The 24830-nt window shown below is 39.5% G+C and overlaps 3 protein-coding genes across 6 annotated transcripts in view; 1 reads left to right on the top strand and 2 right to left on the bottom strand.

Annotated features, from left to right (window-relative positions):
• Positions 1-136: 136 nt before the first annotated feature.
• Positions 137-20748, bottom strand: akap8l (A kinase (PRKA) anchor protein 8-like). Of its 3 annotated transcripts, XM_031289021.1 has the most exons (14): positions 20738-20748; positions 10016-10054; positions 8532-8570; positions 8174-8390; positions 5569-6172; positions 4873-4987; positions 4735-4784; positions 4265-4295; positions 4060-4165; positions 3694-3835; positions 3043-3148; positions 2820-2950; positions 2239-2334; positions 1245-1667 (listed from the first exon to the last, which is right to left on the bottom strand). In XM_031289021.1, exons 2-14 carry the CDS (start codon positions 10038-10040, stop codon positions 1245-1247), a joined length of 2085 nt encoding a protein of 694 aa, XP_031144881.1. In that variant the 5' UTR covers positions 10041-10054; positions 20738-20748. The 3 variants fall into 3 exon arrangements, with proteins under 3 accessions (XP_031144882.1, XP_031144880.1, XP_031144881.1); XM_031289022.2 differs by lacking the exon at positions 20738-20748 and having other exon boundaries at positions 137-1667; positions 4873-4984; positions 10016-10228; XM_031289020.2 differs by lacking the exon at positions 20738-20748 and having other exon boundaries at positions 137-1667; positions 10016-10227.
• LOC116042710 (B-cell receptor CD22-like) lies at positions 11575-18857 on the bottom strand. Of its 2 annotated transcripts, XM_031289025.2 has the most exons (11): positions 18761-18856; positions 18582-18658; positions 15612-15914; positions 15299-15532; positions 15047-15151; positions 14732-14947; positions 13793-14128; positions 13196-13453; positions 12806-12890; positions 12642-12699; positions 11649-12334 (listed from the first exon to the last, which is right to left on the bottom strand). In XM_031289025.2, the coding sequence occupies exons 2-11, from the start codon at positions 18634-18636 to the stop codon at positions 12260-12262; spliced, it is 1725 nt and encodes a 574-aa protein (XP_031144885.1). In that variant the 5' UTR covers positions 18637-18658; positions 18761-18856; the 3' UTR covers positions 11649-12259. The 2 variants fall into 2 exon arrangements, with proteins under 2 accessions (XP_031144884.1, XP_031144885.1); XM_031289024.2 differs by having other exon boundaries at positions 11575-12334; positions 14732-15151; positions 18761-18857.
• Positions 20749-22800: 2052 nt separating the features above from the next.
• Positions 22801-24830, top strand: part of LOC116042861 (zinc finger protein GLIS2-like) — a 33957-nt gene continuing 31927 nt past the window's right edge. Inside the window, exon 1 of the mRNA XM_031289276.2 lies at positions 22801-23280. The gene's annotated coding sequence lies outside the window, so the exon portion shown is untranslated. The remainder of the gene's footprint in view (positions 23281-24830) is intronic.

Raw genomic sequence — 24830 nt, forward strand, 5'->3', positions numbered from 1 at the left:
TCTCTTTTGCTTTTCCTTACACTGATGGTGTCTGATTGGTGGCTAGTCCAGCTTCAGTTTGAACTCTTCTTACGTTGACTTTAATCAACTAATTGCATGTTAAAAATCTTCAGTACAAAACAGTGAAACAATGATGTATTCAACAAGTTTATTTCTTATACAGAATGAAACAAGATTGTTCGTTACATGACTGATATTCATTTTAAATATTCCATACTTATTCTACAGGCAGTCCCCTCATCACCCCAGCTGTAGAATAAAAAGCCCAACATGTTCTAGATTTTACCAAAAGGTTGTAAAATCATCAATACACAATGCTAGGACATAGCTCCGACATGTAAAATGGAAAAAAAAAAAAAAAAAAAAAAAAAGTACACGATATCTCTCAACTTTACATTTCTTAAACAATTCTAAAGAAATGAATCGAAATTAAGTATTCTTTGAACAAAAGGCACACACAAAAAAATTATTAAGAGCAATTGTTTTACATTCTAGGAAAAACACATGGTACGTTTAGACTATTATTCGGTGGCGCGATTACATACAAAGTCAATGCAAAGATGCAAACTTGAGGGCGCCGCGAGAAAAGGACCCAAAATTCATGCAAGTTGGAATAGTTTAACCAGAGCGAAGAATTCACGTGATACAGTGTCGCGAAATTCCTATCAGTGTTTAGATTCTCCTGATGTCCTGACGTTGAATCAGAAAGGAGGAACAAATTATTGTAGCGGTCTGTGGGCACCCAGAGTTCTACAGTACCTCATTTGTACAGAGACCAGACAAAAAAAAAAGCTTTTCTTGTGGAAAAGTAAGCAGGAAAGTTGGACTACATGGTAAATTCTGAAATTATATGCCTGTTGTTTAGTTGACGGAGCAGCTTTACACTGACGGAAGTAATGCGATTATATACACAAATGATCCCAATATGATCCCGCGATTAAAGCGACGCAAATATTTGCAACGCCTCCGTCTGAACGCACCATTAGTCTATCAACACCTCTAAAGAACAGTTGGTAGACATCCATAAGACCGTTACGTAGCTTAAGTATTTCCCGAAACGTGAAGCTATTCCTTTAACAAAAAATAAAATCATACAAGCTCATCAGACGGTGGAAAATGGTGGGAGCAGGTATGTATATTTCTTAATATACATGGCAATGAGATTGGGTTGAATGGGACTGCGGGGGTCATCGACTGGTCCAGACAGATGTTAAGGTCGAGAAGTCACACACAGGGTGCAAAGTTCATTCATCGTTCTTGTCTTCCTCCTCTACCTCTGCCGCCTCTACTCCTTCCTCCTCCTCCTCCTCCTCGTCCTCCTCCTCACCCTGTAATCCCTCTTCACCAATCTCATCGTGCACCACATATCCCTCCTCATCTCCAATTTCAAAACCTTCGTCTTCTTCCTGGTTGCCCTGCTCCTCCTCTCCCTCCATTCCTAGATCCTCCTCCATCTTTTCCTCCTCTGCTGCTGCTGCTGCTGCTGCTGCTTCACCCTCGGCGGCCTTTTGGCCCGTCTCCTCCTCAGCTGCCGGCTCATCCTTGACTGCTGCCGCCTCTGTCTGGTTGTCTGCCGTCTCGTTTGTTAACTCCATCTCAGACACGTCCATCACCATTGAGTCTTCTGGATCCTGGTCGTCTTGGTTACCAGTGAACGGGTTTTCACCCTGACGATGACAGAAAGTTTATAAAGTACATTTGTTTGTCTATGAGCCCCTGCATTCATGATCAGCAAGACGGAAAGCTGTGACATTCATTTGTGCATGCATGGTATTTTCTGTATGTAAATTGCTCTCCATTATGAATGCTGGTGCATTTCTCCCTATAGCCAAGGTATTCAGATTAGTAAATCAGTCAGTTCCTCTGCTTTTAAACAGTACTACTATATATTGCTTCTGAAAATTCACTCATAATACTGTATTCAAATGAGTCTGAACATGTTTACCACTTTTTGATTTTGATCTCAAGTTCTTTGAGTTACAATATGAAGTGATTTAGAATTACAGCCATTATGAATGGGTAGGAGCACCAAAGTCAAGGGGTGAGGTCATGAAACTCGGGAGGGATGTATACTGGTTTCACTTGTACTGTGGTTTCAAACATGCAATTACACTGTGACCTCAAACTCTTATTCTTATACCCATCTGCAAAGCAAGAGCCCTGGTACATTTAGTGAGGCTATTCATACCATGCATTGTGACTGCCAGCTCATGGCCAGGTATGCGACACTGTACGTACCTTGAGGTAGCTCTCCAGCTTTTTGCCAATGACTTTGTGATTGAGGATGCTACGAGCAACTGACAGGCTGGCCCTCTTGGACTGCTCCATCATACCCTTGAATCACAGAGAGTCCAAAGTCACACATAAGACAAGAGTGCAAAATATCCAAAGAACAAACAGCAGTGCATACATCATCCAGCTGCACCATAGGTTTTGTAACAGTATTTGTACTGGACCAGACAGAACAGGACTTGGACCCTCCCATATAATCTGGTGTGTGGTGCATTATGGCTTTTAGAGTTAATTCTAACATCATTGGACAAAGAGCAGTAGATCAAACAAAAACTGTGCCGGAATGGCTTAACCCAAGTCAAGTATGTTTTCAAAAGTTCTTCTCTCTCTAGAGCATTAAATTATAAATGTTTGTGCGTCTTCATTTTGACAAAAATAACGATGTATCAATTTAAATCCAGGTCTGTATTGGCATAATCAAAAATGTCTTTTTTGAAGTCTTTTTTTTTTTACAAACTAGTCAATAGAAGAAAGATACTTTTAGTTTTCTAGAGTGTAATGATCAATTTGGGGGTGAACAGCCATACCTTCCGGTTGTAGTTATGGTCAGGTGACTTGATGTGTTTCTGTATCAGGTGTGGCTGCATTGGAATGAAAAGGTCACATGCTGCGCAGTGAGCGGCTTCCACCTTCCTCATGAAGTGCTCCATACCAAGATCTACACAGATGTGTGAGAAATATATGCAATGAGCAATCACTTAAATTCTCCCTCTTACCACACACACCCACCCACCCACCCACACATCTTACCCCTGGTGAGGTCCTGCTCTTTGTACACCTGGCAGATGGCAGCACTGTGGTTTTCCAACTGGCCAACCCTCTGATCTGTCTTCTGAAACTTATTCTGTAAATACTCCTACAAAAACAAAACCATGAAGTATTTTTATTTTATTAGTTTACACTCCATCAGTGACTCCGGCGGTGACCCTGTTGCATGTACAAAAGTAATTACCCCTAAATTCTACATGCAAGAACTGTTTACACCAGACTGTTTTGCCTGTCTAAGTAGTTATAGTCTACGGGAAACTGATGTTTCCTTTTAGTAGGGCTTAGGTACCAGCAACAACTTATAAGATCACAGAATTCAATACAATAACTTGACAAAGAAACAAACTACTTTTGTGAAAATTTAAAATTTCCTGTAAAGACTCATAGGCGATGTACAATATTGAAGAAAAGTGGACCTAACCTGGCAAGTCAGATTTTACTTGGAAATTTAGATCTGGAAACAGCCCCACTATGCATTTATTTATGTACGACATACTTAACTATACTCTTATTTTAGTGCATTTACAACTAGCACATCCCTTGACATTTACCCCCAAATGCTAAAATACAGCATGCAAAAGCATATATCAGATTGCGAGTGTCTATATGCGATGTTACACAAATCTCAGTCACCTGTAGGAACTCTGTAGTGGGCTTGGACAGTTGGCTGGAAAGGAACTTAAAGTGGTCCTTGTGAAAGCGGCTGTCAAGATGAGTTTCCATTTCCTCCTTGTAGAACGAACGGAACTTGCACACAGAGCAGGCAAACATCACCCTGAAAAAACAGGCCCATTGGAAAGAGGTACAGCGTGATGAAGAGTGGAAGAAACCCAGTTGGATAATAATCCAAATTACTACACAACTGAAGCCCGTGATGTGGTGACGTACAGTGAAAGAGGCAAACAAATCTCACAAACAATAAGAAAGCAAGCAAAAAAAGAGACAAATGATGGTGAGGTAGTACATCTTGACTCAGCAGGAAATAGTATGTCCTCTCACCTTTCCAGGAAGCCCCTCCTCTTCCTCATTTTTGGGTGCTTGTCCTGACTTTGGGTCGGAGTCTGTTTGCCCTGTGGACTTTTCTTCTCCTCTTGTTTGGGTGAAGCTAAGCACACGAATAAGAGCAGATATTATGCATTCAATAGTCCAAGATGAGTAGCTGAAAGAAGAAAAATCAGTGAGGAGCAACTGTAGTTGAGCTTACCTTTATCTCCATCTGCAGTTGGGTTTGTCTCCTGTGAATAAAACGTATCCCATTACTTATTTTTCTTTAGAAACATGCGTTGAACAGTTGCATTTTTTTTTTTCAGAAATCAAACTGTTGACATATGCTACAGCCCCTCTACGCCAAATAAAAGCCATGTGTCACTCTCAAATCTGTGCAAAAGAAGAACTAATGAAAAAGGTTATTTTACAGAAGAACACAAAGAACACTGATTATTTTAGCCTTCTTTTGTTAATGCTGGGTCAGGGAGTCTTTTGTGCAACTACACTGTTGCCGTTATAGAACAATATAATCTCTTCCTAATTTGTATGAATTACATTTGAAGAGATATTGTGTTCAATTAGGGTAAATCAAGTGGCTCAGCGGTTTATTCATGGAGGGTAAACTAATATGTGCCTTAACGATCAAAAAGAATCCGAGTTTCTGGAACCCAGGCTCGATCTACTCACCGGATCTGCAGTTTTTGGTTCACTGCCGTCCCCATTTTTCTCTGCTTGCTCTATGGAAACATGAGGCAAAAATAGACTTAGAAATGTGGTTTTTTTTTTGTTTGTTTTTTTGAGTACAACCAAAATTTGTTAAAGTACCTTGGGTAGCTTCTGACCCAGAACTCTCGGTCTTGTTCATCTTCGACTCTGGCTCATCGGCTGCAGTAAGAGTCTGCTTTCTCTTCTTCTGGACGTCACGCTGCGGCTTCACCTGCTACAGTCAACAATTAATTTGCACTCAAATAAATTTTTTTGTTGACAAAAAAAATAAATAAAATAAACATCTGGACAATACAATCAAAACATCATCATTAACACATCAATGAATTCTAGACTTAATACTCGTCAAAGCCAATTAGCAGACTTGATACGTCTTCCTTCTCTGGGCATTTCCTCATCAATAGTGTTAGCCTTCTCTTAAGACTACTCAGGATTGGGGCAAAAAAAATAAAAATAAATAAAACCCACAAAGTGAAAATCATTCAACATCCCACAGGAAAACAAAACAAGAATTGGGCAGGGAGAGTTGTCACTTGCCTTTACTGTACAAAAGGGGCAGTTCCATTAGGCATTTCTGACTAAATTAAATAAGGGCTGGGCGGAGTTAGAACGGCAAGTGATATGTCAAATGGGTGTCGAGGAGTATTTGTGACAAATTGCTTTGCGTGGCACATAGCAGGTAGTAGCACTTTAGGCTGACTCGCCAGTTGGTTGAGGATAGAGAAGGAGGGAATCAGAAAGGGCTAAACTTTTGCCCAGTGTCTGAGGAGGTCTTATTTGGCTGGAGGTACTTACTTTGTTGAGGGGTCTCTTGCGGCCTCGCTGCCGGCCAGCCCGTGGGCCCCCTCCAAAATGCCTCCCAGGAAAGTCGTGAGGCCCTTGAGTGGAACCCTGATGGAAGCCCCCACTCTCAGGGTACATGCGGTTGGACAGGAGGGATGGGAGCTTGCCTCTACCACCTCCTGGAGAGTGGCCGCGGTGGGCCTGGCCACCACTGCCACTGCCCCGCCCACCTCCTCCTAATGGAGTGGGGTCAGACCTGCGGCTTCCAAACCCTCCTCCAGCTCCTCGACCCCCGGCACTTCCACCCCTTCTGGGGGAACGTCGGCCTGCTCCAGGCCATCCTGCACCTCCAGAGCCTCCTCCCTGGCCACTGTTGAAGGACTCCCTCATATTCTGTCGCATTTTAGCGACTCCATAGGAAGAGGAGGGGCTGTCAAAGCCTCCTCCTCCCCCTAGCCCAATTCCCCCTCCGAAGCCCGAGCCTCCTCGCTGACTCAACAGCATGTTGTCCTCACGGCCATCGCCATAACCATAGCTACCGCCGCCAGATCTGTAGAGATCTCGGGAGGAGGTGAGAGCGGAGGCGCGCGAGTCGAATGACTCGTAGTGGTCATACCTGCGGGAGGGAGGGAGAGGGTTGATAGAGAAGAGCAGAGAGCAAGGGAGGCAGGTAGGGCAGCCAGGTTTGGATTTCTCCGCCTGCTATTCCTTCTCCTCCATGGTCTCGCTTTCTCCATTTGTGTTCTTGTCACTCCCAGCTTTATTTCAGAAACCACATTAGATCAGAAATTGATGATCCAAAACAAGTTAACACTCTGCTTGTGGTCTTTAATAACAAAGTAATGATTTTTCTCTTGTCATTAGGTTTACAGAAACTCATCCAACCACATTCTCTGGTGGAGGTTAAACAGTATTCTGCAGATTAGGGGAAAAGCAGTTTCTTGGGCTGTAAAACCTTGAACAGACATGACCATGGTCTATCAGAACCAGCGATGTCTTAAGATGGGTGCAAGAGGTGAAATATCCTGGGAAGTGACTTGATTATGGTAAATACTCATGAAAGGGGATGAAACAACCTGGGGCTTTTTTATTTTTTTTTCGGCGGGCAAGATTTTTTAAAAGATATAGCAGGCAGCTTTCAATTAACAATTGAGCTTGACAAAATAATACATAATGCTAACACCTGTAAACCCATCTCTCTTGCGTAACCTAAAGCCAGAACACAGAGTTAGGTCACATGGAGGATGAGAGAAACGTGTGCGGGAACAAATAAAAACAAAGGCAATGTTCAAGGAGTGCTAGGTAAAGACGGACTGGCTTCATGTAAAAAGGATGTCAATCTGTTACAAATGGAAAAGTCGATCTATAATTGCACCTCCAACGAGGGGTCATGCGTTTTCATGACGTCTTAAGGTTCTTCCCAGAAATCAGACAAACCATGACATAGCAAATAACAATCAAAGCTTCTGCATATGCTAAATCAGGGGTGTCAAACTCAACTTCACTAAAGGGCCACACTGGAAAATGAGAATCACAATAAGGGCCAGACATGTAGAGTTTACTGACATGCTTTTATTTAACCCAAAAAGTCAAATATCTTTGGCTGTTTTATTGCATGTCTCCTATAGCTTTCTCACATACAGTTTGGTCAACAAAACCCTAAAAAAAAAGTCGGCAAAAACGTTTCTTAGCCATTATAGAATTTAGCAAAACATGAAAAACAAAGATTACATTTTTAAAAGCAGTCTACCACACAGTTGACTCCCAGCAACCGGTTTCACAGCCTGAATATGTAAACTCTCTGGTTGTGGGGGATTTTCTGAGGCTCAAAGTCACCCAATCTGCCAAAAATCTGCTTTAAGTGTCACATAATTACAGTGTGACTGACTTTTGGTGTTGTGCACAGCTAGGTGGCCAATATTAGTTGTAATGTTGTTGAATATTAGTTGTGAACCTAAATTGATATGCGGGCCGGATCAAAATTTGCAAGGGGCCGGATTTGGCCCCCGGGCCTTGAGTTTGACATGTGTGCTAAATCATTCAAATGCAGCCTATGAGCAACCCACACCCATTTTAATCTCAAACAGGAAATGGGGCATACATATTTCACAAAGGCTGAGTGTAACATGCAAGTAAATGCCTTAGCAGGCTAAACAGCCTAATTTACTCTGGCAACATGACCAGTCTAAAACAATAACAACTAAGTTTCCAACCACATTGGCATGGTCCTTGTTTTTATTTTGTTAACATATATTTTATAGAACTCTGTTCTACTACAGGGCGACTTCAGAAGACCTGTTTGACTTTTAAATTACCAATACCATTAGAAGGCCTAAGCATCGGTTTATATCGCAGCAAAATGTGAATCAAGACATTTACTGAGATCCTTTTTCAGATGAAGCTAAAAACTAACAATATTTAAATTGGTTGGATATTGTCCAGGCATGCAGCAACAGTCAGAGACAATGTTCTCACCAACCAGATGCCACATTATGACATCAGCTTTTTAACATGAAAGACAGTACTGGAAAATGTAATACTCTCACTGGCTTGGATGTGTGGTAGTGGAATCTGAGTTGCAGTATGGAGCTGAAAAAGGAAAAAAAAGAGTTATTACCTGTCACCTCGAGTCCCTTTCATCCCCCCCTCCAACTGAGTTAGCATGTCCAGGCGCTGGTTAATCTTGGCAATTACTGCATCTGCATGTGTGCCTGTGGATGAGAGCAGGGACGCTCCTGAGAGGCCTCTCTTCATGTGGCCTCCTCCCCCATAGCCCCCAAGCCCAGACATTGAGTCTTTATAACCTCCCCCATACAGGTCAAAGCCACCAGAACCTAACAAAGGGAGGAATCAAAAAGGTGTTAATATGACCACTATTTTAAAAACAACATGGCAGCAGTCCTACAATCGAGCATAAAGTGTGGGTGTCCTTGTGTTTATATACAGTGCTAGACTATATTCACTCATTTTCTCACCTCTGCTGCCTGACCCGCCACCTCCCCAACTGGAATAACCTGCAAAAGGAGATAATACATAGGTATAAGAAAACTGAAAGAATCAGAATCAACTTTAAATGGCCAAGGACATGTGAACAAATACAAAGAATTTGATTCAGGCTTTTGTTGCTCTCAAAGTACATACAGAGAAAAAGACATAGGATACGCCTAACAACAAGGACAAAGCTAAACAACTGGTAAACACATTTGACTACTATTACAGATAGTAGTTTGTAGATGTATAAAAGTGTGTGTGTGTGTGTGTGTGTGTGTGTGTGTGTATGTATATACATACACACACACGCATATGAATACACATAGGATACATGATAGAAGTTGATATTGAAACTGAAACAGCCATGATATTTGGTTACTAATAAGAGCATACTGCGATGTAGATAGTCATGCAAATAATAACTCGCCAAAAACAATATAAAAGTAGAATAAACAAGACTTGAAGGTTAATAAAAAGGACTCAAAGATGTCCCAGGAGTGTTCAACTCCAAGTCGGTTGGATTTTCATTAGTCTTAGCCGACATTGATTTAGTTGTAGCCTTCTGTTGTACTGGCTTAACTTCGTGCAAATGAGAACTGCTTCAGAGAACATTATTATTTGTGACCATAATGTCATAGCAACCTAAGTTTTGGAAGCATTTTTGTTGAAGCGGCCATTTTATTAATTAGCCTTAAAAAGTCGTTTTCTTCCCACACTGACTCCATTTTAACAGAATGGGCAAGCTAACTTCAGTGAAGCATCTAACACGCCCTACATCAACCCAACAATGGCCCACACAGCCCTCCTTAGTAGTCATATTAAACATATCAAACTTAAAACGCATCTGTTTAGTCAGGCTTTTAATACGTAGCAGTGGTGTGACGATTTCGTTCTTCTGTTTCTCTGTAACTATTTCTGATTTTACATGTACTTTCTTTATATTGTATGATATGTGTTTTTATTCTTGGTTTCGATGTTAAGCACTTTGGATACCTGCTGGTTGCTGTAAAGTGCTATATAAATAAAATTTGATTGATATTAGCTAGCTAAATAAACAGGCGAAGTGGCCAAGCTGGCTACTTTTTCTTTATGTTAGCTAGCTAACGGGCCTGGTAACGTTACTGTTATAGCTACCGTTAACGATTTTTGTTTGTTCCGAAATGAATATATTAAAGTGATTAACATTACTATAACAGATAGGAAATATTAGCTAATGTTACTCAACAGTTAGCAAACGCTTCTTTGTTTCAAGCTACATCCGACTATGGTTTGGTTGTTGCTTCTAGCTAGCTAACTGGCTAACAGCTAGCTAGCTAACATACTGGGGCCATGTTTCACTATAACAAAGCATGTCCAGGCTAACTGGAAAAGTAATTAATAACGTTAAATGTAGCCACGGTGAGGCATATGCACCACCGAGTAGGGTATTTCACGTCAAAACCATATCAGTGTATCAGTGTATAGTTACCAGATCCGTAGCTCCTGCCGTCCATTGTATTTTAGTGCGCTGTTCGGAGTGCGCTGTTCAGACAATCCGATCGAAACAAGCAGTGATAGCTCCAGCAGCAGTAGTAACGCCTTCGGGTTGAGTACGTAGCGCTCTTTCAAAGAGACGAGACGTACGCAAAAAATGACGTGATCACCAAGGCCTCAAAAACAGAAACAGTATTCCAAATATATAACGGGAAAATATATAATTGCCCTGTTTTTTTTTCTATGAAAAATTTATGTATTTATTTAATTAACGAGAGACCTCAAAATCCTTGCGAGAAGCTCTCATCTGTTGTTGCTGCGTTGACTGATTAATTGATTGATTCTTCTTTTGAGTTTTACGGCAGTCGGCATCCTATGAATTGATTGACTGATTAGGGGGCTTTTAAACATTGCATTGATTTAATCATAAAGCAAGGAACTTAAGCTGACGTAGGCCTACTGTATATGTGTCTGTTTGCTTCAACGTGCCTTTCTGCTGATTTGTCAATATCGTTAAAATATACAACATATAGCGCTCTGCTACTACGTTCTTATGTGAATGCATTACTATCTGTTGTTGGTATTTAGCCTTGATGAGGCTATGCGCACCATGCAGATGCGAGCTTCTCGCAGGATTTTGAGGTAGGCTATCTCGTTAATTCAGGAAAACAGAGCAAATAGTTTTTCTCATGAAAACGTATCTCAGGATTTCTGAGATAATTATCTCAATAAATCAGAAAAAAACAGAGCAAATATTTTTTCTCAAGTGAATGCATTACGCTTCCGCATATTCAAAATATATTCTCTAAATTCAAATGAAGAAAATTAAGCTTTTCGTAGCACTAAATCACTTTGAAGCAAATAGTAAGAGTCAAGCATTTGATACAGTCAAACGGGGACACCTGCTGGTCAACACTTAATATCGCATATGGTGAGATCATAATGAAACACGCTGTCATCTTTGATATTTTGTTTAATATATAACATATTTGTGTCAATGCGTCCCGAAAAAAATAATAGGGGACGAATAGCGAATCCGACTGACAGATGCACTGAGCACAGTGTCAATCAGTCTATAAACAACCCATACATCCAATTAATGTTAAAAGGGATTAGCCTACATTAAGTGATTGACATCCTGACAAATGTCATTGAGCCAATCATCAGGTACCACATTAAAAGAAGAAATGAGAAAGAAGAAAAAAAAACTTGTCTGATGTATAATTTTCCTCTAATCAACTAATTTACCAAATGTCCTTTTTTGTTTTTAGCTCCACATAAGCCTGATAAGCAATTACAGCAATCCTAATCAATGTCCAGCGACTCTCTATGTCATATTTTCATGTCATTTGTTCAATCTAGTCTGTTGAATAGAATCACCACTCCTGCAGAATGTAGATCATATAGGAATATATAGTTTTTTACATTTTATTTCTTTGATGTAGATATATGAGATCTAGAGAAAAGTAGGCATCTCCAGTCATGAGTTGCCAACCTTTAAAGTAACAAAGAAAATGTTCAGCAGTAGAAAGTTCCGCTCAAATAGCAAGGGGGGACATCTTGACAACTGGGTGGTTTACTGGCAATGTTTTGAGAAAAGTTTCAGTTTAAAAAAATAAATCAGTCCGTTGTAATTTAGATTTTAATCTATTTGCACAAAACATCAACGTAAAATACATAATTTATTAATACCAATAAATGGGAATGTGCAGGAAAGGAAGGTTAGAAAGTTATCCCCCAATAGCCATATATACATTTTTTTTTCTTCATTTTTTTCAATAAACTGTAATTATATCAGACATTTTTATCAGACAAACAAGACAAAACAAACAAGAATAAACAAGATATATGTGCCATTAAAACTTATAAAATGTAAGAAGAGAAAGATTTAATCATAATATGAAAACTGCTATAATGCAAAACTGGGTAGATTTTATTTGCTTCAATTCATAACTGGTTTCACAGGAAGTTAACAAGATCATCAGATAAACGACACTATCAATACGCATCCAACCCCCAGTAGTCGTTAAGGCAGGAAGTAGATCTTTTCAAGGATACGGATACATGTTTGTATGTTTTGTAACCTCCAGGTTTGGCTGTACCACATACTGTGAGTTTACAGGTGCTTTTGCAGAGCTCAAATCATATTTCACCAAGAAGAATCAAAATGGCCTACATAGACATTTTATCTGCACTCGTGCAAAGCGCTCAGCATAGATATCTAAAATCTAAGCTGATATCACACAGTGTCTTCCTGCTGCTCTGCTGGATCTGTCCGTTCTGCAGGATGCATGGGCTCATACAGCTCGTCCATCTGAAGGGCAGAGAAAACAGATGACAGAGGGGAACACACACACAAGTTTTGTACATTTTTACTCCCCAACTTGCACATTAAGTTTATCTATATCTATTGAAACAGATGTACATTTTATTTCCAAATTGTATATATTTTAAATATTGCTCGTGTAGTATTCTATTATTATTTCATGTATATTGTTTCCTATTATTTAATGTTTACTCTGTATGTGTGCTGTGTGTCTGATATTTTGCTGCTGCAACACTGTTATTTCAATCAATAAAAAAATCTATCTATCTATCTATCTATCTATCTATCTACTCACTTTTCCAGTTTGTACTTTGTCACTTTGCTCTGCAGCGGAGGTCAGAGTTCTCTTCTTCCTGGATTTTATTGGTCATATTAAGCAAATTATTAATGTTAAAATCATATTAAAGCCAACAAGAAGACAGGAAATGAAAGTACAAAAATGTGAATGGCGTATTTTACCTCATCCTCAGGTAGAGGAGAAATACAGCAGGTGGTAATATAAGAGTCAGTTTTACTGCATTCAGTATTGCTACTGCTATCTGAGCTGGAGAGAGATTGATGTGAGATGTGAGTTACAAGTGCAACATATTTCAAAAACAATAAAAAAAAAAAGTGAAATACACAATTGTATTTTGTAGGTTTGTTTTAATATTGACCCTTGAGTACAGTGGAACACAGTTATGTCAATATGCATTGAGTCTATTAAGTCCGTTTAAGAGTGGGTGATAATTTAATTTTTGATGATTTAATTCATGTCACAGAGTACTTCAACAATTGAGCCATTTTTGCTGCTTCAATTCAAATGTAAACGCATGTAAAAATACGAAGCATAAAAAGGCCTTCACTCACGTTTGACGGTGAGATTCTCTTCAGATGAGCTGATGTTGTGGGGGGTTTCGACGGCACAGGAGTAATTCCCTGCATGCTGACTTCTGACTGGGTCCAGAACCAGGTGTTTGTTCTGCTTTTCTGTCGGGGTCAAAGGTCGACTGTTGAAGTACCAAATGTAGTTTGTGTTGTCAGTCAGAGGACAGCTGGTACTGCAGCTCAGGGTGACTCTCTGGCCCTCTGTCACCACTGCAGAGGGAGTCATTGTCACTTTCAGGCCTGAAAAAGGGTTTGATAGATTAAATGACAAAAAAAAAAAAGAGACGTTTACAGCTTTTGTGCGCCTATTGGATAGACTGACTTGCAACCTTCAAAGTACCTGATACCGATTATTTCAGAGAACATATAATATGCATGACACATTTAATAAAGCAATAGAAAAAATCAGAATGCAGGGCTCCTATCCAAGACTAAAGGATTAAAAATGTAATTTTATATGTTGTTGAAAATGTAAAACCATGGATCAGGTTGTGTCAATTACGATGTCTTAAGATACACAATGAGGAAGCAACAGATTCCCCATCGAAAGATATTCAGGTATTTAAGCTAAAGTATTACCAGTGACAACTAACGTGACTCCGGGTGAAGCAGACTGTTTCCATTCCTTGTTATCTCTCTGGAGTGTGAATTTGTATTCTGCTGAGTCATTCTTCTTCAGGTTATTGATTGTCAGGATGGTGTAGTTTTTCATGTCATGAAACTCCACGCGACCTGCATCCTCGGTCAAATTTTCAGCATCCTGCTCATCACCTTGCTTTCCTTTATTCCAGAAATGATTTACGATAGACCAGCTGTGGTGTGAGTATTCACTTGAAATGTTCACTGAAGAACCTTCCAGAGCACAAATCCTCCTTCTGACATAATTCACACTCTCGCAGTTCCTATTATCAAGACCTGAAATATAGATTCATGACTTTTAGTAACAGCTTCATTTACTTTGAAAAATACTTCTGTGGCTAGGATTTTAACCAGGCGCAATTTTTTTAAGGTAAAAATCTTATACTATTTATATTTTTAATTTTCTTTAGTGTATTGTATGGCACAATGCAAATGATACTGTAAGTAATACACAGTGTTTGAGGCTGAAAAACTGTAATAACTGTAAATCACAAAGAAAGCAACAGCCCTGACTTTCATACACAGGGCCCAGATATTCTCTGCTTCAATTACGTTAAGTCACAAAAACGTAAAAAGTATCGAATGATGCGAGAGGAAAAGCAGGTCACAGAACAGTGACTGAAATGAGATTTTAAACTGAAAGAAAGTGTGATATTTGATTAATTACTATTCAAACTACAAATAGAAATGAACAAAAATCAAATTCTCAAACTGTACATTTACATCAGAGCTATTGCATTTTATTTTGAGGTGTTTTCTGCTGCCATGGCGTTTAAACATGAATATATTGTTTCTTATTGCCCCTTTAAGCATGCAGACTAATGATACAAATGCCCTATTCCATAAGTTAAAAGAGACTATAAGTCAGTTCATACTCACAGTTTTCATCAGAGCGCAGATCCTCATGGCCTTTTACAGCACAGGAGATGGTTTCAAAAGAAGGGCTGATAACTGTCATGTCTTGACTCTCACAGTGGTCGTATAACTGTCTGTTCCAGTACCACCTATACGCAGTTTGACGGTCAGCCATCGGGCAGCTGGTGGTGCAGGTCAGTATGTCATAGTCCTTCAATTTAGTCATTTGGAAATGGACATCTGTTGGGAGATGACAAATACACTTTTCATCAGTCACTGTAATATATTTGGGGGTGGGAGGTGTGTTTATAAGTTTGTAAATGTTTGTGAAAACGTAACCTCTGGGATATGTGATGGAGCACGGCTCATCCACTGATGTCGTCTTATAAGAACACATTCTCCCTTCAGCATAGGTCACACTGAAGCAGGTCGACGTGACAGAATCTGGACAACAAACAGCATACAGTATTTTCATTGAACTAAAAAATAAAATGGCATAAGATGTATCCACTTCCACTTGAATATTTGAGTTTTTCTTGAAAGCGTAAGCCAGATGTCTCATCATATAAGGAGCTAAATGCTGTCACTCACCCACTGCGACTTGAGGGGCTCTGAGATCGTCGTAGCCTTTGATAGCACAGGAGTATCTGACTGCTTTCTCACTGCTGACCAGCTGTTGGTACCAGGGAGACCAGTCCTGATAGAGGAACTCTCTGTTCTTGTACCAGATGTAGACTGCAGGGTTTTCAGTCAGAGGACAGCTGGTGCTACACATCAGTGTCACTGTCTGTCCCTCTGTGGCAGGAATCACCTTTACCTGCAGGTCTGAGATTATGGTGAATAAAATAAGAATGTGGATACCAGCCTTAGTCTTAAAGTAATAAATAACTGGCAGCCACTGTACCTGCAACATGGAGCTCAGTTTTGTGGTGCCTGCAGAGTTCTGGGTTGTCAGTAGTCTCTCTGCAGCAGTAAACATTTGTATCACTCTGTCTCAGATCTTTGATTGTTAGAGTGAAGTTACTCTCTGCAGACATGTTGTACATCACATGATTTTCATCTGCAGAGAGCTCCTTCTGAACAAATGTAGATCCATTCCTGTCTACAGTGTACCACTTCATGGTTGTAGTGGGACGTTGAGCTGAGCAGGGCAGATCCACTGATGAACCTTTTAAGGCACAGATGCTGTTTACACGTCCATGAACCCCTTTAACAGAAGAATTCATTAGCAAACATCTGGACAAATTTATACCCTTTAATTATTGGATGTTTACTAATAATGACATGATATACAGCACATTAAGGAAATTTAAAGAGCTCATTCCAGTAGTTTGTGATAATCTCAAGAGCTGAATCTGCAATGTTTTCTTGTTTCAGTTTTATATACATTTTCATAAAATGTGTTCAGTTCTTTCAAATTTCAGTCAAAATAGTTTCCCTCGATTTAACTCAAGGGTGTCAAACTCATTTTAGTTCATGGGCCACATACCCCTAATTTGATCTCAAGTGGGCCAGACTAGTAAACCACTCCAGAAAAATCAGAAACTTTATCTGCCACAGAGTTTCTTGTCACCTTGATGTTGGCAAACACAAGTTGCTTCTGTTACGACAACGTTCTCGGTCCGTGTACTTGGTGGTCAACGGATTTTCGTTTTGAAAGGAAAAAAACAAAAACGAAAAACGGCCAGTTTCCCAATTACCATTAGTAAATAGGAAAACAAAAAACGGAAAACAACCCATTATTCGTTTTTTGTTTTGATATTAAAAAACGGAAAACGAAAAACCAATCTCGTTATCCGATTGTCTTTGATGTATTTGTAGATGGAACTCGGAAATTAAAATACGTGTGTATAAGTCGTATTCCTTAATTTTGCATTGGTATCTTTTTCGTGACCCGGAAGTTACTCCCGCCACGCCAAGACCCGCCCTTCAATAGCATTTATTGGCCAGTACCGCCTGTAAGATCCGTTCTGTGGATGCGCATAATTACGTAGTAGAAAACTAACAATGTCCCTGTGCGATTTGTAACTGTCGGTACACGATCCGTTCTGCCTGCACGATAGACTGTATATAAGTAACATGTGTCAACACTTTACGACCAAACATTACAACTTTTTTATCAAATCTTTTTTTATTAAATCTTTATTATACAATAGTCATAGCTACAAACATTCGAAACTTGTCACTGATCCAAAACCGTGTAGCGACATCGTTGTTGTGTTGTTTACGTTAATGTTTTTACCTTTAATACTTCGTCTTGACTAATAACCATAGACTGTCTATTATTAATGCGATGAAGTGTAAACGTACATAAGTGTCCTTTTGAAGATGGGATGACAGCTCTCCCAGCCACCACTGCTGTATACCACTATAGTAGCTACATGCTAACGGCAGTAAACACTATAGTAGCTACATGCTAACGGTCATCTTAGCTGGCAATGTTGTTAAATTCTCCCCAATTCCGGGTCACATTCCTGCTGAAACATGTCCGATTGTGTAGTGTTTGGTCTGCGATTTTTGACGTTAGAAAGTGCTGCTTCGTTCCACTACAATCTAACGTTAGCATACTCATAGCTAACTATTGTAGCTGCATGCTAACGCGACATAGCGGAGCATATAGCTAGCTATGTACGTATATAGCAGGACTTTGTACCGTAAAAAATCACCAATAAAGGCTTATAAACCAAATACTAAACAAATACAAATACAGTAAAGTGACCGGAATTAGGGGTGAAATGTCCAGCATTGAGCTACATAATAGTTTGCTAGGAGTATGCTGGTCTCTCACAGAGATCTCATTTGTAGCCCTGTTTTTACCTGATACTTTCATAAAAGTACAAACACATGAAGTGAGAGGTATACACATGCTTAAACTTTATTTAAAACATGGTTAACCTGAAGCAGGACGGAGTCATGACTTATAACACCAAAGCAAGGCTTCTAGCTCAGGCTAGCTAGCGTTAGCAAATTACCTTCAAAGTTGTAAAGAAATGACGAAACGTAAAATTTGAAGCCTTTATTTAATTTGCTACATGGTGTTGTACTGGATGGCCAGACGACGCTCCGTATATCATTAACAGATACTTTAGGCAACTCCAGCCAACACCTTGTAAACTTCACCTTTGCCATCATAACGGTCTACTGTCACTGTCTAATGTTTTCTTCCGGTAACCGGGAATGTCCAAACATCCTTACGCCAATGCGTGCATAGAGCTGTGAAGTATGCCGGTGCTCGCGCAAGCGTAGAACTGATCAGGCAGTACACAGAACGGGTTTTACAGGCGGTACAGATCGGGTACTGACAAAGGAATAAGATTTATACACACATTTTAATTTCCGAGTTCCATCTACAAATACATCAAAGAAAATCGGATAACGAGACTGTTTTTCGTTTTCCGTTTTTTAATATCAAAACAAAAAACGAATAATGGGTTGTTTTCCGTTTTTTGTTTTCCTATTTACTAATGGTAATTGGGAAACTGGCCGTTTTTCGTTTTTGTTTTTTTCCTTTCAAAACGAAAATCCGTTGGCCACCAAGTACACGGACTGTTCTCAGGCCATAGTAGGAACATTTCTCAGAATTTCTCAAATTAAAGTTGTAAATTTGAAATTGGAATGAATTACTTCTCTGCAATTTTCACACTTTGTCAGGGCCAGATTGGACCCTTTGGTGGGCCGGTTCTGGCCCACGGGCCGTATGTTTGACACCCCTGATTAAACTCCTACACGTATATATATAAAACACAAAAAATACAACTGATTCCCTCCTTTGTTTTCACAGATTACAGCTAATAATCATACATAAAATACATAAAATCATATATCATGTACAGAGTTTAGCATTGTACAAGAAGGGATAAACAATAAATCATACCTGAGAGGTACAGGATCAAACCCATAAACACACATCCAGCTTCTGCCAACAACATGGCTGCTGCAGTCCTTCAGTTTCTAATCAGAAAATTAATTTAATAATATTTGTATCTGCTTTTTCACAACAGCTACATTAAGCACATCACAGATAAAATAAAAAAGTTCAAAAATGTAACTCACCTGTCAAAAACAACCGCAGTCTTTTAACAAAGGGAAGGCAGAAGAGGGCAGAGTGGACAGTTGGTCGGGGAGAGTGTGGTAGACAAAGAGCATGCAACTCTGACTTTATAATGTCTCCCCCTTCCTCTTTCAGCGATGAACTGATTCTGAAGCGTGTTATAGGCTAAGTGTCTCTTTTTTAATGTCACATTTTTACAATCTTGAGTCCATCCAAAAGCATTCATTACTTTTATCTCTTCAGACTTTCGTTTGGACAGTTTTACATGGTATATTAGAAAAGTATTCAATTGGGGTATCTTGGTGCCAGAGTTATCAGAGTAAGTGCAGAGCGATGAAGGAAGTATTGTCTGAGGTTGGTTTGTGGTGCAGAACAAAAAGAGAACAAAGCTGTGGCTGTAACCTCACTAATCTTTTAATACACAATGTTATGTTCATATGGAGCCTCTGTTTACCGTCCTGGTGGTTCTACATTGGTTCATATTAATGCATCAAATCATAACCTCAGTGATATATGTTGTAAGAAATTAAACAGGAAGGACAACAATATTTGGGGACATAAAAAAATATTTTTAATCCAAAGTAAAAAAATTTTTATAGTTAAACATTTAAAACAGAAAACAGGACCAACATGTCCAAGTAGCAAAACAATCAAAATCCTCTCTAAAATAATAATAATAATAATAATAATAATAATAATAATAATAATAATAATAATAATAATAATAATTAAATAATAATAAAACAATTTAAGTAAATAAGTCTCAAGAAATAGTAATGGTCAAGAATATAAATTCTAATATGTGCTGGTAAAAACATGAGAAATGATGAAACGTAATGATGACAAATGTTAACTTATCTTCATCATGTAGACATTTGTGAAAGCACTATAAACAACACAAGTAAGTTAAGTGGGCATTGGAGTTTTTTTTTTACCTACCTTTATAAATATAAAGCCTAATAATAACCTAAATATAGGCTATATTTATCTGGATTTTATGTTCTGACTATACATTTCTAAGTAAAAACCTAATCTCTGGTACATCATCTAAGCCCCAGCTGCTAAATATGGACATAGTTCACTTCCTTGCAACTGTGTTTGCAGTTACTTCATATATGATAAATCTGACTTATCACCTCCACTGTGGTCGGAACCCATGATACCGAGGCAGAGCGTAGGAAGCACTGAAAACCCCATCTCCCCCAATTTATTTTAACAGTGTAGATGTCATTTTCTGTATTCGGGTGCCTTTAACAGGTGGTTTGATATTTTTCTTTGGCTATACTAGCATGAGAAAAAAGATGGGAACATTTTGTAATTTCACCCAGAGGAGTTGGCCCCAGATCACATATTAAAAAGCTAGTACAGAATTTAATTCAATGACTAATTCAGAGCTATCTTTAATAGAGCTGGGTACCGAATTCAATACTTTTCAGGCACTGACCGAATTGCCTCTAAAGTATCCAGTATTGAAAAATGCTTCGTCATTCAATACCCAATTTCAATACCTGAGGAGTAAATCTCATTAGCGTCAGTGAGCCAATAAGCACGCAGCATTCTTTTACCAAGATCTAATAATGTTGATGACTGGCAAACAAAAAAGTAACGTTTAGGAGCCAGTATCGAAGTTCCTGTATTGGTATCGGTACCTTTATCAAACATTTTTGAACGATACCCAGCCCTAATCTTTAATAATAACCACTGCATGCAATTGCAATCTCTGTTAACCTCTTGAACCTGGGACTTTTTCATAATTGTCTATTTATAGAAGACATTAGATTAGATCTTCAGCTTTTAGAATTCATGAACCAATTGTATGTTGTCGAAACTATGCCTATTACGAAGTTATTTAACAATAAAGTTGTAAAAATATAAACTTTGTAAATATAAAAAGAAGTTGTGATCAAAACATCATATGACGTGCTTGGTATTACTAAAAAGTAGAAAGTCCAAGCTTTAAAATGACACCCTGAACGTACCTGAACAGAAACTAGCTGATTCCTTGGGAAAAAAAGTCAAACTTCACATTTTTCAGTCAGTATAGAGACTTTGAAACAAAAACAAGAAGGCTTTTCGACATGGTAAATGTTTGTGTGTGCGTGTGCGTGTTTTTCGACGCCCATTGCTGAGGCAGATTAGGGTCAGAGGTCATATTCTGACGGGCCCAGACTAGACCACAACAACATTTCTCAAGGTATTCAAAACACAGTAAGGTGGTAAAAAGTTATCTCATGTTTGTCCCAGTGATGTACCAGGACACTGTTACGTTGTTGTTGTTTTTCTTGTTGTTACCTGTCTATATATTGTGCATTGTCATTCAGTTTTAAACAGATTTCACGTCAAGTCACACACTTTAGTGATATTAGTATTTTGCTGCAATAGACTTTGGTTTAATAGTTCATTTCAGTAAGGTTTGAATAAATAAAAACACTCCTATGACAACAAAATTAAAACCCTGTAGAAAGAGTACTAATCTTAGAAACAAAAGTAGAAAACAAATTAACGTGGCGCTTTTAAAATGTCGAAAGAATAGGCAAAAACATATTTATTGAGACCAGTTTAACAACTGAATAAGTCTCTCCAAGACATCACTCCCATTTTTGTCTTTTACAGCTCAAAATTAAAGTGAACACTAAGTTAGTGCTGCTGTGTCTTCCCTTTAATTAGCCCAATTGTCTATTTTTCCATTTGTTTCACATTTTGAATTACAATATTTTTACAGTCATCTAACATTTTAAGTTATAAAAGTGATATGATAAATGGAACATTTGGATCAGTTACACTTAAACTGTCAACAGAGTGGACTAAACTTGTAAGTCTCCACTTATGACCACTGGAGGGAGTCAGTAAACAGGCTGGATGGGACTTTAGAAACACTAGAGCAGGGCGCCTGGTTAGCTCAGTTGGTAGAGCGGGCGCCCACACATAGAGATTTACTCCTTGACGCAGCGGGCCGGGGGTTCGACTCCAACCTGTGGCCCTTTGCTGCATATCATTCCCCCCTCTCTCTCCCCTCTCATGTCTTCACCTGTCCTGTCAAATTAAAGGCCTAAAAATGCCCAAAAAATAATATTCCAAAAAAAAAAAGAAACACTAGAGCATTGCTTCATGGAAGGCAATGTCTGGTCCAGACTGAAATATCTCAAAACCTAACGGACAAATTACTATGACATTTCGTGCAAACATTCATAGTTCTCAGAGACTGTATCCAGTTATTTTGGTGCTCTGACTTTTTCTCTAGTGCCAATAGAGTGAAATTAATATAAACATTGTTCCACACTGGATAAACTAGGCTATAAAAACGTTGCACAGATTGTTTAAAAGTGATTTGAATTTTGTAGAAACCCTGGCTAAAATCAGACAAATGCAGCTTTTTGTGATCTCTATATTGTGCTGTAGCCACAGGCCTACTGCATATTCCATCAGGTCTGAGCTTAAAAATTGCCCGTATATGTGCGTGCTTAAATCATTCCTTACCAACTGGGACCTAAATGAACCAGGGTGCAAAAACAAACAAAAAAACAAACTAACATGCGTAGATAGGCTACCTAAAACCCAAGCAGATGTTAACACAGTGCCTTTCTGCTACTATGCTAGTTCTCTCTGCTGATATAGGGCCGTGAGTGAGCTGTAGATATACTCCATACTAAGTCCATCTGCAGGGCAGGGGGGGCAGCAGAAGATTACGCGCGCGCGCACATACACACACATACACACACGCACACACACACACACACACACACACACACACACACACACACACACACACAGAGAGAGAGAGTTCAGACTATCGTGAGAGTCAACAGCTGGCAGAGGAAGTTGGATTTCTATTCTGGCATTTCTTCCACCCTTCAATGTCCAATTTCTCTCTCTCTCTCTCTCTCTCTCTCTCTCTCTCTCTCCCTCCCTCCCCCCCCCTCCCCCCCCCTCTCTCTCTCCCTCTCTCTCTCTCCCTCTCTCTCTCTCTCTCTCTCTCTCTCTCTCTCTCTCCCTCTCTCTCTCCCACCCAGACAGCCTCGTCCCTCCTCACCGCCAGTGGAAGCTCAGTTGACCAGCGTCGCAACTGGGCGATGCGCCTTCAAACAGAGACTCTACCTTTTTGCGGCGGATTTGACAGTCACATCGCAGCCTGCATTCTCACATCCTAATGACATTTAGTTGTTTGCCCTCGTCAGTGCTTTCCTCAGCTTGCGTCAGTCTAATTTTGAGGGGAAAAAAAACTATTCAGGACAAGGTTTTCGGTTGCATATCTGAAAACTGACCACTCGCAACAGGTTTTTTCCACCGTCTTGAACGATCCCTGTGGGAGGATTTGCTTTCAACATACCGATTGCTTTTTATTTTGAAACCAGTCAGAGACAACTGATAACTTTATCGAAGATGGTACGAGAAACCCCGGACAAACTCGCTTGATTTTGGTCATTTGTGTCCTCAGTTTGTGTCTATTGGAGGCTCGAAAGCATCTTCAGGCAGACTACAGGGAGCAGAGGCGGCTGTTTCACCGTCCACAGGCTGTTGTAAGGTAGGCTAAATTAAAGAGAGTCAGCCGCTGGTTTCTTTTCTTCATCCTGACAAAAAGATCAACAATCCCTTCAGGCATATGTTCCTCTGTTAATAATGTTCAAAGTGTCTGTGCTGTTCAGTTATGAGCTTGTTGTCGCACTGAGTAGGCTTTTATCGATGGCATCACCCGACCAATATGCTATTAAATAGTTTTATGGGGACTTATTGTAACCTTTATATACAATTATATATCCTAGCCTCGGATATATGAAGCACAATATAGTTTATATATTTAACAGCTGTTTTATTGTGTGTGTGTGTGTGTGTGTGTGTGTGTGTGTGTGTGTGTGTGTGTGTGTGTGTGTGTGTCTGTGTGTGTGTGTGTGTGTGTGTGTGTAATGGGTAATCAGAATGTCAACTGGTATATATTTCCACTCTTAGTTTTGATTAGCTTCTAAATTCCTTACATGCTCCTCCTCATCTACATCTCTTTACCAATATGGAGTTCCCCAAGGGTCTATCCTGGGCCCTCAGTTATTCTTCTTATAGGGTCTTTGGGGTTTGGGGTCACTTAGAAAATTTCCATTCCACTCTATTATAGACAGAATACCAGCTGATCTGAGTGGGTGGCTGATCTTTAATGCAATATCTACATTGTCCATTATCAGCAACCATTCATCCAATGTTCTGTTTACTAATCTGATATCATTTTAAAAGGCTAACTCACTTTTGCAATTATGTAAGCACATAATGTAATCTGAAAACTGCTGCCCTGGTTAAAAAAACAATGCAACTGATCTCAGCTGGTATTCTGTCTATAATGGAATGGAATGGAAATTTCTAAGTGATCCCAAACTTTTGACCGGTAGTGTATATATATATTTTTTTCTGACATTATGTGGACAAACTGATATGTTTTTTTTTTTAATTTTTACTGGTATGTTGATAGTACAAACAAACATACACCAGGCAATTGCCGACTTGATGATTAATTTTGAGCACATGGAACTCATATACTGTACATGCAAGTACTCCTCATAAGGAAAGCAACAGCATTATGTATTTGTTCATATGGCTTAGAGCTGGAGGGCGGGTCTTTTACATATAAATGACTGAAAATGTCTGTTACATTCAAGCCCTTGCCAAAAGAGTTCACACAATGCTGAATAAGCCTATCAACGCTAGGGAAAGCTCTTTGTATTTCTCAGTATACCGGAGTTGCGGTGACTGGTGTCTGTGGGGACTTTCTGGCGCTGGCGCACTGGAAGTGATGCTTTTTACGTCTACCAGCCAGAGCTAAAGGTTGCAGGAAGGGGGTAGAGACCATAGCGACGGAGCAGCAGCTAGGAGTATGGCGGAAACTATGGCGGAAGAAGCGTCCAATATAAGTTTCTGGAGTGGATGCAAAGCAGGCAGTAGTGTGACGCTCTTAAGGGTCCAGTATGTTTCAAAGAAACTAATTTGTAGTCATCTGACCATGTCTAAAGGCAAAGGTGTTTAAAGCTGTTGTGAATGGCCACACTTAAGACTGGCGGAAATGCCTGTCGTTAGAGAGAGAGGGGTGAGCTG

The sequence above is a fragment of the Sander lucioperca genome, chromosome 4 (assembly GCF_008315115.2).
Source record: "Sander lucioperca isolate FBNREF2018 chromosome 4, SLUC_FBN_1.2, whole genome shotgun sequence".
In the NCBI taxonomy this organism is placed as follows: Eukaryota; Metazoa; Chordata; class Actinopteri; order Perciformes; family Percidae; genus Sander; species Sander lucioperca.

Bases quoted from the DNA above. Each gene is read 5' to 3' on its own strand.
- LOC116042710 (XM_031289024.2), bottom strand. From the start codon at position 18,636: ATGTTGTTGGCAGAAGCTGGATGTGTGTTTATGGGTTTGATCCTGTAC. The intron at 15,915-18,581 runs GTATGATTTATT...CTTCTGTTAAAG, and splicing joins TTTGATCCTGTACCTCTCAG to GGGTTCATGGACGTGTAAAC. The intron at 15,533-15,611 runs GTACAGTGGCTG...CCATAATCTCAG, and splicing joins AACTGAGCTCCATGTTGCAG to ACCTGCAGGTAAAGGTGATT.
- akap8l (XM_031289020.2), bottom strand. From the start codon at position 10,040: ATGGACGGCAGGAGCTACGGATCTG. The intron at 4,988-5,568 runs GTAAGTACCTCC...TGTTGACTGTAG, and splicing joins GCAAGAGACCCCTCAACAAA to CAGGTGAAGCCGCAGCGTGA. The intron at 4,296-4,734 runs GTGAGTAGATCG...TTTTATTCACAG, and splicing joins AACCAAAAACTGCAGATCCG to GAGACAAACCCAACTGCAGA.